At 34.4% G+C, this 17168-nt stretch overlaps 2 protein-coding genes across 2 annotated transcripts; both read right to left on the bottom strand.

The window, feature by feature from the left end:
- Positions 1-1525: 1525 nt before the first annotated feature.
- LOC135724375 (uncharacterized) lies at positions 1526-4392 on the bottom strand. The gene is made up of 6 exons (XM_073813550.1): positions 4059-4392; positions 3628-3960; positions 3149-3541; positions 2874-2978; positions 2714-2798; positions 1526-2602 (listed from the first exon to the last, which is right to left on the bottom strand). Exons 1-5 carry the CDS (start codon positions 4114-4116, stop codon positions 2731-2733), a joined length of 957 nt encoding a protein of 318 aa, XP_073669651.1. The 5' UTR covers positions 4117-4392; the 3' UTR covers positions 1526-2602; positions 2714-2730.
- A 1935-nt stretch (positions 4393-6327) lies between these two features.
- Positions 6328-11091, bottom strand: LOC141279804 (SLAM family member 5-like). Its single transcript, XM_065244468.2, has 4 exons — positions 10803-11091; positions 7446-7778; positions 7011-7301; positions 6328-6753 (listed from the first exon to the last, which is right to left on the bottom strand). Exons 1-4 carry the CDS (start codon positions 10867-10869, stop codon positions 6635-6637), a joined length of 810 nt encoding a protein of 269 aa, XP_065100540.1. The 5' UTR covers positions 10870-11091; the 3' UTR covers positions 6328-6634.
- Between the last annotated feature and the right edge of the window lie 6077 nt (positions 11092-17168).

Here is a 17168-nt window from a genome sequence, read left to right as displayed (position 1 = left end):
ATAGAAAGCCAAAATCCTTCAGATTTATTTTTTTAATCAAATTGAAAAATAAACAGAGACAGAAGTTTAAATTCTCCTTCGTAGTGTGAATACTAGAAAGTTTTTTCAAAATGTTACTAGTTTTGCCATAGTGTGTGTGCATTCTTCGTAGTGTGCATCCAGAATGCATACTAGAAAGCCAAAATACCTTCAGTTTTATTGTTTTTTAGAATTTAAAAAAAAATAAACAGACAGAAGTTTAAATTCTCCTTTGTAGTCACACTACTAGAAAGTTTTTCCTTTATTTTTCAAATGTTACTTGTTTTGCCAAAATAAATCCTTCGTAGTGTGCACTCTACAAAGTGAGCATAATTCGAAGTGTGCACACTACAAAGTGTGCATCCTTCAAAGTGTGCACACTACAAAGTGTGCATCCTTCAAAGTGTGCACACTACAAAGTGTGCATCCTTCATAGAAAGCCAAAATACCTTCAGATTTATTTTTTTAATCAAATTGAAAAATAAACAGAGACAGAAGTTTAAATTCTTTTTCGTAGTGTGAATACTAGAAAGTTTTTTCAAAATGTTACTAGTTTTGCCATAGTGTGTGTGCATTCTTCGTAGTGTGCATCCAGAATGCATACTAGAAAGCCAAAATACCTTCAGTTTTATTGTTTTTTAGAATTAAAAAAAAAAATAAACAGACAGAAGTTTAAATTCTCCTTTGTAGTCACACTACTAGAAAGTTTTTCCTTTATTTTTCAAATGTTACTTGTTTTGCCAAAAATAAATCCTTCGTAGTGTGCAAACTACAAAGTGTGCATCCTTCGTAGTGTGCACTCTACAAAGTGAGCATAATTCGAAGTGTGCACACTACAAAGTGTGCATCCTTCAAAGTGTGCACACTACAAAGTGTGCATCCTTCATAGAAAGCCAAATACCTTCAGATTAATTTTTTTAAACAAATTGACAATAAACAGAGACAGAAGTTTAAATTCTCCTTCGTAGTGTGAATACTAGAAAGTTTTTTCAAAATGTTACTAGTTTTGCCATAGTGTGTGTGCATTCTTCGTAGTGTGCATCCAGGATGCATACTAGAAAGCCAAAATACCTTCAGTTTTATTGTTTTTTAGAATTAAAAAAAAAATAAACAGAAGTTTAAATTCTCTTTTGTAGTCACACTACTAGAAAGTTTTTCCTTTATTTTTCAAATGTTACTTGTTTTGCCAAAATAAATCCTTCGTAGTGTGCAAACTACAAAGTGTGCATCCTTCGTAGTGTGCACTCTACAAAGTGAGCATAATTCGAAGTGTGCACACTACAAAGTGTGCATCATTCAAAGTGTGCACACTACAAAGTGTGCATCCTTCAAAGTGTGCACACTACAAAGTGTGCACCCTTCGTAGAAAGCCAAAATACCTTCAGATTTATTTTTTTAAACAAATTGACAATAAACAAAGACAGAAGTTTAAATTCTCTTTCGTGGTGTTTACTAAAAGTTTATCTTTATTTTTCCAAATGTTACTTGTTTTGCCAAAATAATGCACACTACAAAGTGTGCATCCTTCGTAGTGTGCAAACTACAAAGTGCGCATCCTTCGTAGTGTGTATACTACAAAGTAACTTTTTTTCAAATTTTACTTCTTTTGCACACTTTTAAGAAATGAGAAGTTTTATCCAGCATTAGATAGTTTTGAAAGAAACATAATAAAGGGATAGTTTGGCCAAAAAGATTCTCACATCCTGTTTGGCATAATTTCTATTTAAAAGTCCAGATCATCAAAATCCAAAAGTAGGTTTTACCATAATTGTCACAAAATTATGTAAACAACATTTTTGTAAGAATATAGATTAAAGTTGTACGTTTAAGGAAAATGCAAGACAAGTTTGAACTAAAAGTGAGGATTTCAGTCAGGAAAAATAATCAGAATTTTAAGTGAGTTTACAAAAAAATGTTCATTAAGCCGGCAGATGAATTTATGAATCCACTTCATGTTTGGATTTTCTGTTCATTTATTTTCTCATCCCCATGCAAAGTAGCTAACAATTTCATTTTGGCAGATGTGTGTCAGCATCAGATGTGAATAAAAGTGTTTTGTGTAATTAATTAACCCGCCTCACCCCACATTAATGATAATGCAGATCTAGAACAAGAATATACAGCTCTTATCTTTCTACTCAACACATTTATGCCATTGGCAGATGCTTTCATTCGAAGTGACTTAGATAAATTCTAGGTATACATTTTATGAAGTTCATGTATTTCATTGCATTCAACACTTGGAAAACAAATAAACACACATATTAAGATACAAATTATTAACAATTTGTTTTTGACAATAAACAGAGACAGAATTTTTAACTTGAAGCTTGCTGCCACCTATTGGTATAATGAAGCCCTAAATAAAATATTACCCAACATCAGTGCTAAAATGCAGATGACACTGAAACTTTGAACTTTATGGCAGAGACTAAACGGAGGCATGGATGACCTCAATAGCAAATACAAAACAAATGACAGTACACAAGTTTGGACAAGATCTCAGTTCGCCGTTGCTGGGAGTTGAAGATGTTATGATCCCGTTGTTGTGATAAATTAGCTTATTCACCAGCCTGGACAGATACTGACAACCAGATGAACCAGAAGATCAGGATTTGAGGTAGTATAAGTGTGTTTAAACAAAAATAAAAAACATACATTATAGGTTTGAATTCAGTAGCGTTATCTGTCCTACCTCAATGAGATATTGAGCTATTCTGAACAGTACGTGTTTACTGGACACCATTTCAGTACACTGTGAGATGCCTTGCAACAGATTCCTGCGAGACAAAACCATCTCTTTTACTATAATAGAAAATAACACTTCACACGACAGCAAAACACTGAATACTTGCCCTCTTGTCTTTCTTTTCCATACTTCCAGCAGAGAAACATCCCAACCAAGAACAATCCCAGAACAACTGGTATCAGTGCTAAAAGATATAAAGGTGGCATGGGTCCTGAAACAGAAAACGATATCAACTTTTATACGTCTCTTAATATTTTACCTTGAAAGAAACTGTATCGTGTTGAAAAAATTAAATGACCCATTACATGATCGAGGCTGTCAACCACTAATCATTTTGGATAAGTAACTGCTTAAGTTCAGGCTTCATCAGAACTGACCAACCTGGACATTGCTGACAGATCTGTGCAATGTTAAGATGTTGAGTCTGTTTGCTGGTTGAATTGGACACCACACAGCTGTATGTGCTTGTATCCGTATATTCCACCTCTAGTGGAAGAGACGCGGAGGTGTTAGCCAAGACGCTGTTTGGATTCGCCATCACATCGTAGGACCTTTTACGAATATATTCCCCATCTGCATCTGGACTAGCAGTAGGTTTTGGTTTAGACACACTGATGCTGGACAATAAACTGTTTCCTTTGTACCAGGTAAGACTCACATCTGTTATATTCATCACTGAACACAACAAAACGCATTTTGAACTTGATGATCTTTCTGATGATGATGATGAACAGCTTGATGAGTTTCTCATGATGACAGGAACAGGTAGAGGATCTAGGAAACATGACAGGTTAGATCAAATAAAAATCAATTCATTTAAAATCAAGCTTAAATGCTTAAACATAGGCCAATTATAATACCAGAAACAATAACGTTGAAACTCTTATTTAAGACATTATTGATGATGCTCTTGTGTAGTTTTGGGATGGTGATGTCTACTGTAAATACTCCAGAGTAATCTGTGTTGATGCTGTAGATGGTTAGAGATCCTGTCTCTTCGTTCAGTCCCAGATTGTAGCCAAATCCGTTATTATCAAAGATAAAAGTCTGATGAACAGGGAGTTCAGCAATGATGATGTTTTTAGGTCCAAACCTCCAAATTAAATGATTATAAGGCTGTAATGCAGTAACACCTGTGTGAAGAATAACTGTATCTCCTTGCTTCACAAACAACGTCTCAACACCCAGCACATCTATAGCACAAAACAACATCAAATAAATAAAGTATCATTCTTTTGGCAAAAAAGTAACATTCAAAAAAAAAATGAAGATAAATGTAGTCAAAACTTACCGCCAGAGTGACAAAATAATAGACAGAGCCATAAAAAGCAGAGGTCCATATTGAACATTTCAGTTCAACCAAACATAGCAGACATTAACACAACACACATCAGTTTTATTACTATGATGTGGGAAAATGCAAGCCCTGCCTTCCAGTGAGGGAGGGATCAGTAGTTATGAGACATTGGACGTTTCTCAAATTGAAGGCTGCATCAAGCCTGTTTTATTTCAGTTAACTGAACATTACATTTACAAGTCATACGCATATTACAACAATTTACAATTAACTAAGAATAATGGTCAACTTTATAATTGTTAATATTTTGAAATAAGACGCATATGATGTATGCAGCCTGTTGCTCTGAAGATGGTCCTGAGTCACACAGGAGACTAAAACACGAGGTAGGTGCAACTTTGAACAATGCTACACATGCTTGTGTCTGAGAGATTAGGCGGAAATTGTGGCTTCCAGAGACAAGAGGCGTTAAACACAGCGTCAAGAACAACATTAAGGCAAGTCATCTATACAACCATAAAGGATCAGTCCTACAATGGGTGCACATATCTAGTGTGCATACTAAAAAGGGTGCATTTTTTATAGGGTGCATCCATTGTAGGGTGAATACTAGAAAATTTATTTTTATTTTCCAAATGTTACTAAATAGTGTGCATACTACAAAGTGTGCATCCTTCATAGTGCATACTTATTGCAAATGTTACAACTATTTTCAAAATAATGCACATTAAAAAGTGTGCATCCTTCGTAGTGAGCACCCTAAAAAGTTTGCATCCTTTGTAGTGTGCACACTAGAAAGAAACACTAACATTACTTTTCCATATGTAACAACTACTTTCAAAATAATCCACATTAAGAAGTGTGCATCCTTCATAGTGTGCATACTACAAAGTGTGCATCCTTCATATTGTGCATAATATAAAGTGTGCATCTTTCGTATTATTTTTCCAAATGTAACAACTATTTTCAAAATAATACACATTAAAAAGTGTGCATCCTTCGTAGTGTGCACACTAGACAGTAACACTAACATTATTTTTCCAAATGTTACAACCATTTTTTTAATAATAATAAATTAAAAAGTGTGCACACTACAAAGTGTGCATCCTTCGTAGTGTGCACACTACAAAGTGTGCATCATTCGTAGTGTGCACACTACAAAGTGTGCATCCTTCGTATTGTGCACACTACAAAGTGTGCATCCTTCGTAGTGTCCACCCTACAAAGTGTGAATCCTTCGCAGTGTGCACACTAGACAGTAACACTAACATTATTTTTCCAAATGTTACAACCATTTTTAATAATAATAAATTGAAAAGTGTGCACACTACAAACTGTGCATCCTTCTTAGTGTGCACACTAGACAGTAACACTAACATTTTTGTTCCAAATGTTACAACCATTTTTTAATAATAATAAATTGAAAAGTGTGCACACTACAAAGTGTGCATCCTTCGTAGTGTGCATACTACAAAGTGTGCATCCTTCGTAGTGTGCATACTACAGAGGGTTATCCAAATGTTACACCTTTTTTAATGTGTGCATCCTTCATAGTGTGCATACTACAAAGTAACAGTAAAACAGTAGTTCCAAATGTTACTACAATTCCTTCGTAGTGTGCACACTAGAAAGTAACACTAAAATTATTTTTCCAAATGTTACAACCATTTTTTTAAATAATGCAAATTATTAATTTGTATATAGACACTAGGTGGCAATACTCGCTCAGTGGTTGCTGTTTCATAACAGTTGTTGTGTTTTATTGCATGCAAAACAAAGTTGCCAACACAAAACTCTCTAAGGTGGGCTACAGCGACATATTCATGTAAGGTCTGTTTTATTAATATCAATAATGCTGCAAGTCTTATTTTGTATACTGATTTACTTGAAAAATGATCAATAGAGATGTTAATAATATAATATCACATCATTAAACACTGCCAAAATCTTAGGCAAAGTTGCACGTTTGTGCTTGTGGTGCACCTTCTAGCAAACAAGGGTACTGCATTACTTTGAGATTAGCAAGAGAGAGCGGAGTTATTGTTTTGTTTTTATTAAAACGCTTTTAGCCCTAAGTTACTCAAATAAATCAGACATAACCTGATTACCTAGAGCCATATGATATTTATGTTTAAGTCAATTTAGTGACCCCTGCTGGTCAATCATGATTTTGTGGCCTTGGAACAGAAGGAGTTAAATTGCACACCTTGCGTTTGGAAAGTTTTAAACTTGATGTTGGAAATGAATGGACGCCACAGGCATATATGGTTTTCAATTTATTTACTTGTAGGTTAATGACATTTTATCTTACTGGAATAAAACAAAAAATCTATTGCAAATCCAGAGGCATCTAAAGTGACTTACTTGAAGGCAATACATTTGTAAATATTTGAATGCTACAATAATATTAGCATGTCACATTTCATTTAAATTTTTAAGAGAAAAACGTTAATACTGTGTTTAGCAACCAAACTTTAACCAACTAAACAATGAACTTCATTTCATGCTTGCTTTTATTCCAGCAAGCATGTGTAAAGAAAAAACAGATAAGTAACAGAGTTTTTACATGCTTATTCACTCTGATTGGAGTTTATAAACTTATTTAAGTTGCAGCACATCACACACACTATGGTCATCAGCAAAAAAACGGCAGTTGTAACAGCAACTATCTGCATCATGGTCCAGGTTTCTGTAATACATAAAGATAAAGTTTAGTCTCAATCTATTGTAACATTAATGATACTTTTATAAGAGTAATTAAATAAAGATTTACTTCAAAAGGTTATTTTGCTGCATTTTTTAAGATATTGAAGAAAACTGCAGTGTGATAACAGCTAAATAATGCGATATACAACATACAAAAAAGTAGAAAATAATGTCATTTTTACATCATAATGACTATTAAAGAATAAGAGATTATTAAACATTATTATTATAGTTGTATACCTGGACACAGCTGACAGATGTTGATATTGAGATGTTGAGTTTGGTTTGTGATGTTATTGTTCACCACACATCTGTATGTGTTTGTATCCTGATATTCAACCTCCAGAGGTAGAGAGAGTCTGATGTTGAGATCAGACACACTGATCCTGGACAATAAACTGTTTCCTTTGTACCAGGACAGACTCACATCTCTCACATTCATCACTGAACACAATAAGGAACAGTTTGAGCTTGATGATGATGAAGGACACTGTGAAGATTCATAGGTGATGACAGGAACAGGTAAAGGAGCTGGACAACCAAAGAGAAACGTTTTAGATTTAGATGCATGAAAGTGAAGGACTAACAACTACTGCTATATATTTTATTCACCATTTACATTAAGTCAACACTAAACATGTAAGTAAAAAAATAAGATGTATTGAGCAAACTCACCATAAACAAAAACATAGTATTTCCTGGATGAATTTCTTCTTCTACTGTTTGTGATAGTTAGTTTATAAAGACCAGAGTGTGTAATACTGATGTTTGTTATGGTGAGAGATCCAGTTTTATTGTTTAGTTGTAGTTTGCCTTTGAATGTTCCATTATCATCATTAAGAACATTTCCCTCTTTATTTATTTCAGCGATACGTGTTTCTTGATGTGCCAACATCCACAATATCTGATCACGTCTCTGTATTTGAGTAACATTAGTGTGTAGAGTAACAGAATCTCCCTCCATCACTGACACTGACTTCACTTCATCACCATCAACACCAAACACACCTGAAGAACAAAATAAAAAATTGTTAACTAGAGTAAACAGACTTAAAACATGAAGATCAGTGGATAGAGTTTCATTGATGGTAGGCTGTGACATATTTTTATGGCGCTGAGGTTATCAAGTTAGAGATTTTATTCATCCAAGTGGGAAATTAGAGTAGTGTTTCTCAACTGCAGTCCTCAAGACGGCTTCACAAAAAAAAAAAATCGCTGGCATCTATTGCAGACTCCCCTGAACCATGCCATCCTTACCACACCCTGATGTTTTGTCAAACAGATGAAAATGTTTATATGTACTCTTTTACTACAAATACAAGGTTTAGTTCACTTCTTAAAGAAATTCAGGTTAAATAATTTTCGATACATCATAATAATATAATAGACTGCGTTGCTTTCATAATACATTACTGTAATAAGTTCGCTAAATATCATTTTATGTATTGTTTTCTCATTTTTTTTTAATTTTTTTTTCTTTATCGCTTGTGGTTGGGGTTAGAATGACTTTTTGTTACATTTCAGACATCTTTAACCTCAACCCCAAGCAAAAATAGTTTTAAAATCAGAAGAAAAACATGTAGAAACCAATACATAAGAGTACATCCTAACTAGCCTGGCTCCGCCCTCCTACGTGCTTCTGCTTAATTTTCATTTCGCTTCAGCAGTACGTCTGGGACTGCTGTGTAGAGTTTCGTTTTCTCCTGCAAAAATCTGCAGGACCAATCAGCGAACAGATGGGGGTGGCTAAGAACGATGACGTTGAGGTTGTGCGTCAGTTTGAGTAGTAGTTCAGTAATGGCAGCGGAGAAAGACGTGAGAAAAGCTATTCAGTCTGTTGTTGCAAAACTGCGAATATACAGAAGTTAAAGCCGGAGCAAGAACCAGGTTTGCTAAGTTTTGTTTGTCTGATTATTCTGACTTGTTGTTTCCGGACGGTTTCGGTGCATGGTATACGTCACGACCACACGTTAGCGATTGGCTTTGGCAGATCCTGAGTGACTCTGCGCAGATCCAATAGTTTTAAACTTCAACAAAGGACCCTCCTTAACGGAAGTAACGCTTTGCAATGGAGCGTGGCCAGACTCTCTGTACAAATGAAATGAATGTACGAGAGTCTGGTTGGACTACATCCTAACCCAAACCCCATCTAAAGACGTGCTCAATGGCACGAAATAAAGCGGAAAATCGTGTCCATGAACGCGAAGATTGTGTTGGCATTTGGCACATTTTTTGACGGATTCATTAAGTAATACACTTATGAGCATTTGACATTCATACTCACAGTTTTTTAAAGACAAAGTTTGGATATTTTTACGATCAGAAAAATAGGGCTACTGTCGCTTTAATACATTCTAAAATAAGAGATCTTATATTTTTCGTCATTTTGATAAAAAATAAATGTCTATAGTGAGAACAAATTTTCTTTCCTTTCCTGTCAACCCTAAATGTAAAGAGGTTCATTTTAAAATTATGAATCACATTTACCCTGCAAAAGAATTTTTGAGAGTAAGATTTAATGTTGGAGACTCAAATATATGCCAAATATGCAATGTGGAGATAGAAACGGTTGAACATCTGTTTTCTTCAGTGTAATTTAGTACAAGCTTTATGGAATGATGCCTTCTGTTGGATTAACCAAAGATTACCTGTGAGTCTAACTTTATCTTGGGAAGTTATAAAGTTTGGCGTGTTAATTGAGAATAGAAAGATATCATATGTTGTAAATAATTTGTTGTTGTTGATTAAATTTTACATTCACAAATGTAAATTTTGTAAAACTCCTCCACGTTTTGTAGTGTTTAAAGAGGAATTTGCAATATATTTGAAGACATTAAAAAGTATGAATAGCAAGATATTTATGTACTTTAATACAGGATTTTGATTAAGGAATGTGAAATCCCTCTACTACGCTGTTTATTTTCGATGTATTTTTTCTTTTCTTTTTATTTATGTATTTTTTTTTACTTGTTATGTACTGAAGATGAATGTTAATTTAGTCTTTGTGTGTAAATCTCAGTCTTGTTTTGTAATTATCATAGTTATAAATGCCTTTCTTTTCAAAGCTTTGAATAAAGGAAAAAAATACACTCTAAAATGGCTGGGTTATTTTGACACATGTTAGATAAATACTGGATAAAACACATGCTGTGTCAATTTTAACCCAGCGGTGTGTTCGGTCCAATAATTACACAACATGGGTCAAAAATAACCCAGACATTTTTAGAGTGTAGCAAGTTCTGCACGGAGCCACAGCCTGATTTATTTATCAACAGATTATGTTCACTTCAATACATAAATATTTTTTACAAGAATACATGCATAGTTTCACTTTCACTTTTCACTTTTAGATTGTTGTGTTTATATGTCTGCAGGGGCGTAATTTCCACCAGGGACGGAAATTATTTTTAATGCTAATAATGCTTATAATAATGCTAATGCTAATAATAATAATAATAATAATAATAATGCAAGCGATAGAAGCTTTGGACACCAATTTCTTGACCCAGTCTTTATTTAAGGCAGAAGGTAAATTTCTAGAAAACATGTTTTGTGTAATATGTAATACTAGTTTTGCATATTTAGTTCACTCCAAAAAAGGGACAGTATATTTCTCTGCATAATTATGAAATTAATATTATTAATTAACATTTAGAAATTAGAATACCCCATGCCATCTAATCAAGAATTAGGTATACTCTGTATGTTATACCTTACACTACACTGCTGCTGCTGCTCCCGGTAAAGTTCGATCGAACGCGAATTAAAAGTGAAAGTAAAAAAAGTTGAAATTTGTCATAGTCTACATTGTACGTTCGCCGGTTCTCATAAACAGAAATGCCAACGGTTTGCATTTACGTTTGAATGTTACAATTTTAACACCCACAAGTAAGAAAACGCAATAGCTAATACAATTTACTATTCCTTTTTAATATTGTCAGCAGAACAATTTCATAAAGTTATATTAGCCTACGTATACTTGAAATATACTTTAACACTTTAATATAACTTATATTACTTAAATTCACTTACCTTTCATCACGACTAATGAGAAGACATAAAATAACGTTGTTTTGTAAAGAGTCATATTCCTCCACATTCGACCAAAAGAATAATTAAACTTCAAACGATGCTACGTCTGAGAGAGCTGCGGCTACAAACACACAAGTTATTAAAAAACTGCATTTTTACTACAATAAAACTATTGACGTTGATCCGAAAACAGCAGACAATGTTAACAGTTTAATAAAAATATTTGATCTGTTCAGAGAAGACTGACGCTAACTACTTTCACTTCAGAAGTGCGCAGTTGATTTTGCAGATGCTGAAGCGTTTATATAGTGGCCGTTCTCCAGACTGCATCCTTCGGAGGTCACATTTACCGGCTGCATGCTGTCTTATTTCAGAATATGAAATATACGTTTAATATTACATTCGACTTAGTTAATCGTAAATTGTTGTAGTGTGCTTATATGACTTGCGAATGTAATGCTCAGTTAACTGAAACAAACCAGGCTTGATAACGTATGCACCCTGCATATATGCGACCTTCAGAGGATGCAGCCCTCAGTTTGAGAAACGATAGTGAGATCACATGCTCAGATATGCAGAATTGTCACGCGTCAGTGTCGAGCCTTAGTTCAGTAAACTTTTTTTTTCTGTTTTGCTTATAGTCCAAAGTCCACAAAGGGTGTGCTTTATTCAAATAAAATACAGCTTTTGATTCACCAGAGGTTTGGTGAGGTCAGCAAATGGATGTTTAACTCCACTAAGATTCTAGAAAACAACATTTATAATGAGTATTTTTAAAGCCAGCTAGCCACATTTGATCTAAAATCTATATTTGGCTGCGGTTGTTGCTAAATTATGTGTGTTTACACTTTAAAGGTATTACACAGACAATAGATTTCCAGAAGACTACTGGATTGGATTTTGTTGTGGAAAGAATTCTGAATGACAACATTTTGGTAAATTAATATTTTATTTAATGGTCAAGACGATAAAGGTTGACAATTTTAAAAGAGCTTGAGAACAATGAACACAGTGAATTTTTGTCACCAAGCTTTTGTTTGTCTCAGTATTTATATTTAGGATCAACTCTCTGTGCAAAGCATTTCAGACTTCCTCATTTGTAAATCCACATACCTGTTATTTCGTAAACCCATTTATAAGTTAATCACTGACATTTTAATGCTCTCTTGCACTTCTGCTGACCTGGGTATGCACTGTCTGTCCACTTGCTATTTTACAGAGACACAGGATATTTACTAAACTATCTCTGTTCTAGAGATGCTATAGCATAGCTAGTTAAGGTTCCACATAGCACCAGTGTATGGGGTCCTGCAAAAAAAGTAAAAAAGTCAAATCTTCACATTAAATAGATAATATCATTCAGCTTATTTTACAATACAATACATTCAAATATTATATAACTTTAATACAATCACTTCAGATGGTATTTCCAAATTAATTTATGAAAAATAAAGTTAATTAATTATACAGTATGGGGTGTTCAATCAGACAGGACGGACTGACTGTAAAGCTACAGGACAGAGAAACGATATTGAGAATACGTGACAACACAATACAATCTCCTAAAGCATTTAGTCGGCACATAATAAAAAAATCGGGTCACTAGAGATAAATTTAAAGTAATAAAAAATTATTAAGAAAACATTTTGTTTTATAAATTTACGATTATAAGATGGTAAAAATTCATGTTGTAATATTATGTTGCATCACTTTCAAAGTGTTCCCTACAGTGTTCATAAAGCTTGGTAGTGCATTGTGTTAACGTCACAAAGTTCATTGGTTTGATCCCCAGAGGACACATACTGATACAATGAATGATGGATTAAAGTGTCTGCCAAATATTTCAATGAAAACTTGTTTTGTTCATTGTCACATTTATTTCCACATTAACATTCATTTTGGCAGAGATCTTGATAGGAGACATTGCGTAAAGACATTTTCAAAACATCCCAAACAGTATTAGGAAGGTTAAGGTCAGGAGTTATGCTCCCTGATTCACCTTTGACCCCAATGAATCTGTTGCTGATATCATCCGTAAATATTCCTGTTCCATCAAGAAAGAAGATTCATACACTGGATACACTTTTCGAGATTTAAAAATAAACATATTAAAGAGATAGTTTCGACCAAAAATGATATTTTGAGCTCATGATTTTCTCACCTTCGAGCCATCTGAGTTACATATGTCCATTAAAATTAATACCTATTCATATTATTTTTGGGTGAACCCTCCCCCCCCAAAAAAAAAACGCAAAATGAAAGTAACATTTCTTAATTCTAATAAAGTCCAAAACAATTATTTTACAGTTTTTTCTTTAGAAGTTCTGCAGCCAAAGACTTGCTTATTAATTGCTTGCAAATTATTTTACAGATATTTCCCAGATTATTATAATCAAACCCCATTAATAAAGTGACAGATGAAAGAAAAAGTGAAAGAGACATGATTGCATTTTACCCATCCACTGCAAGTCATGAACACACACAAACACACAGATAGACTGGGCAACGATCACTGCAACACCAAAACACTTCAGCCACTTCCTGCCAGCTGTGGGAATTGACTCAACAACCTCTGGGTTACAAACAAGTCTGACTCTCTAACCATTAGGCCACGATGCCTGGACAACACTTTTACCTCCAGTCTGTGTGAACTTATAGGCCTCTTGATGCCATGTCTTTTAACATTTTATGGGGTGGTTTCCCGGACAGGGATTAGACTAGTCCTAGACTAAAATAAAACAACTTGCACTGACATATCTTAAAATACATCAGTGCCCTTTGTTTTGCCTCAAAATCCACACAAAAATGTTTTAGTAAGGTATTGTTGTTAAAACTAATTATGTTTCCTAATTAAACTAACCAAAAGGTGGCATCAGTTCACCAATCAGGTTTAATAACAGTAGACCTATTGCTTAGGTAGACCTATTGCTTATAGACAAAATTATGTAAACAACAGATTGCACGGTGTCAAAAACAACAGGAAGAAAAGTCACCTGTACAACTACAAAGAATCCTTATTACAAAGTGAGCATACTACAATTGGTGCATCCTTCATGGTGTGCATACTACAAAGACCAAATCACATGGACAAATACAAATTAACCACCCTACAAAAACAGAATTTATCCCAAGTTTATACTTATTCTCCAAAGGTTACTTGTTTTTGTAGTGTGAATACAAAGGGTGCATACTACAAAGGGTGCATACTACAACGAGGGCAACTTAAAGAACACTAAAAAACTATGTTTGGAAGAAAAGATAAAACAACGTTGTGTGCATACTACAAAGGGTGCAACTTAAAGAACACTTAAAAACTTTGTGTGGAATAAAAACAAAAACATCGTAGTGTGCAGACTACAAAGTGTCCTTCATAGTGTGCATACTACAAAGTGTGCATACTACAACGAGGGCGCATACTACAACGAGGGCGCATACTACAACGAGGGCGCATACTACAACGAGGGCGCATACTACAACGAGGGCGCATACTACAACGAGGGCGCATACTACAACGAGGGCGCATACTACAACGAGGGCGCATACTACAACGAGGGCGCATACTACAACGAGGGCGCATACTACAACGAGGGCGCATACTACAACGAGGGCGCATACTACAACAAGGGCAACTTAAAGAACACTAAAAAAACTATGTTTGGAAGAAAAGATAAAACAACATTGTGTGCACACTACAAAGTGTGCATCCTTCATAGTGTGCATACTACAAAGTGGGCATCCTTCGTAGTGTGCATACTACAAAGTGTGCATCCTTCGTAGTGTGCATACTACAAAGTGTGCATCCTTCGTAGTGTGCATACTACAAAGTGTGCATCCTTCGTAGTGTGTATACTACAAAGGCGCATACTACAAAGTGTGCATCCTCCATAGTGTGCAAACTAAAAAGGTGCATCCTTCTTAGTGTGCATCCTTCATAGTGTGCATACTACAAAGGGTGCATCCTTAGTGTGCATTCTACAAATGGTGCATACTACAACGATGGCAACTTAAAGAACACTAAAAAAACTATGTTTGGAAGAAAAGATAAAACAACGTTGTGTGCATACTACAAAGGGTGCAACTTAAAGAACACTTAAAAACAAAAACATCGTAGTGTGCACACTACAAAGTGTGCATACTACAACGAGGTCAACTTAAAGAACACTAAAAAACTATGTTTGGAAGAAAAGATAAAACAACGTTGTGTGCACACTACAAAGTGTGCATCCTTCAGTGTGTGCATACTACAAAGGGTGCATCCTTCATAGTGTGCATACTACAAAGGGTGCATCCTTCTTAGTGTGCATACTACAAAGTGTGAATCCTTCTTAGTGTGCATACTATGAAGTGTGCATTCTTCGTAGTGTAAGTACAAATACCAATTCACATAGACTGAAAAGGAGGTTTAAGAGGAATGGGTAGGTGGCTGGCTTGAGACCAGTAGAGGTGTCGGTAAGAACAATCCAGTCCAGTCACTTTAATTACACAGTGTTCTATTTATTAGGCAAGTATTTGTATGTGTGTGTGGTTTCTAGGAGACAAAGGATATATATATATATATATATATGATACAATTACATAAGGCCACAATACATTAAAATGAAATCAAACATTTGTACCAAGAACTTAGAATTTAGAAATTAGCTACAAACAAAGTCAATACATAAATATTGTCTGCCCCATAATTAAACTATAATACCTATAAATATTCAAATTCATAACCTTACAATTACAACAGAAAATCACATGAATAAACCAAATTAAACTGTTAAATCTAACAATACACTTAAACAGACAAACTGAAAGGAATGAAAGATTCATGCTCACTTTTTCATAATTAACTTAACATAGGAGACTTACATAGTTCAATAACGCACACAAGGCAGGAGACATAACATCTTTCAGCAGAACCACACAAGAATCCTCTATGTAGCATGAACAAAGGGCAGGGGCTGTGCACAGGTGCTGTCTAATAAAGCCTGTGCCTGATTGAGGCTAATTAATTACAGGTGTGGTGAGCTGCATGGGGAACTGAAAGGCAAAGTGGGCGTGGCAACAGCAGGACAGAGGGGAAACTTCTATACATAGACAAATACAAATCAACCACCCTACAAAAGGGAATTTAAACAAAGTTTATCCTTATTTTTAAAAGGTTGCATCCAAAGGGTACACAATTTGTAGGATACTGTAGAAAGGGTGCATACTACAAAGCAAAATACCTTCAAACTCTGTGATATATAATTTGTATATGGATACTAGGTGGCAATACTTGTCCAATGATTGCTGTTTCATAACAGTTGGTGTGTTTTTGTATGTAAAACAAAGTTGCATGTGATAATTGCGTGATGACCCATCTCGTGTTTACTGGGTTTTGCACCTTCTGTGATGATTAAGTTTAGTTAGGTTAGGTGATGGTAAATATCATTAACCTTGAAAATATCTTAAATGAATGACCAATCATTATTACATTTTCATCTTAAGTGATCCTATACACTTTTTACAATAAATTGATTAGAATTATTTTACATTTTTGTGTTTTTTTCATGTTAAATTGTTAGTATGGTCATGTACTTTTAATATAACGAACTACACATTTTAATTTTATATGAATTTGTAATTAGTTGTTAATTGACATATAATGTTTGTAGTTTTAATTATAATTTTAAATAATGGTAGTATGTAAAACCACTGTAAAAATTTTGAGTAATTGTTCGTAAAAATACAATCTTTTCGCAGCGTATTTTAAATTTCTTCTTGAATTTGTTGCTTCGACCTCCACCATCTCAAATCTGCAGCCAAAAGCACAACACTGATAGTAAAAGAAACACAGTGTTTAATGACCAGCTATGATCTGAAACAAACAAACAAACAAACAAACAAACAAAAAAAACTGTTACAGACTCCTGAAAATATATTTTAACCAAAGTTAAATCAGAGAGTAAATGTATATCAGCTTGACTGAGAATTATTAGAGAAACACAATTAAGGTTAAAGGGATAGTCACCCAAAAAGGAAAATCCTGTCATAATTTACTCACCCTAAAGTGTTTCCTATCCTGTCTAAATGTCTTTGTTGTGTTAAATGCAAAGGAAGATATTTTGAGTAATGTTTGTAACCAAATCATTTTTGAGCACCATTGACTCTAATAGTAATATTTACCTACTAAGTCAATGGTACTTCTGATTCCTGCTTAATTATAAATATTTTCCTTTGTGTGATCCTCTGATCACCACTAGAGGGAGCCATCTCCCGAGTATTAGTACCATTCGGACTGCATTTCCCATAATCCCACATACTGGGACTGATTTGCCACTGCTGTCAGTCTGAGAGTAATTCTGTCTGTGATTACTCTGTTTGTTCCTTTTGATT

Source organism: Paramisgurnus dabryanus, chromosome 24, assembly GCF_030506205.2.
Source record: "Paramisgurnus dabryanus chromosome 24, PD_genome_1.1, whole genome shotgun sequence".
NCBI classification, from domain to species: Eukaryota; Metazoa; Chordata; class Actinopteri; order Cypriniformes; family Cobitidae; genus Paramisgurnus; species Paramisgurnus dabryanus.
Note: the sequence above shows the minus strand (reverse complement) of the source record. Positions and strands in the feature narration are given on the sequence as shown.

Excerpts from the sequence above, each read along its gene's own strand:
- LOC135724375 (XM_073813550.1), bottom strand. The coding sequence starts at position 4,116 with ATGTTCAATATGGACCTCTGCTTTTTATGGCTCTGTCTATTATTTTGT. Across the intron at positions 3,961-4,058 it reads ATTATTTTGTCACTCTGGCG|ATGTGCTGGGTGTTGAGACG; the intron begins GTAAGTTTTGAC and ends TTTGTGCTATAG. Across the intron at positions 2,979-3,148 it reads GATCTGTCAGCAATGTCCAG|GACCCATGCCACCTTTATAT; the intron begins GTTGGTCAGTTC and ends TTTCTGTTTCAG.
- LOC141279804 (XM_065244468.2), bottom strand. The coding sequence starts at position 10,869 with ATGTGGAGGAATATGACTCTTTACAAAACAACGTTATTTTATGTCTTC. Across the intron at positions 7,302-7,445 it reads ATACTATGTTTTTGTTTATG|CTCCTTTACCTGTTCCTGTC; the intron begins GTGAGTTTGCTC and ends TTGGTTGTCCAG. Across the intron at positions 6,754-7,010 it reads CATCTGTCAGCTGTGTCCAG|AAACCTGGACCATGATGCAG; the intron begins GTATACAACTAT and ends TATGTATTACAG.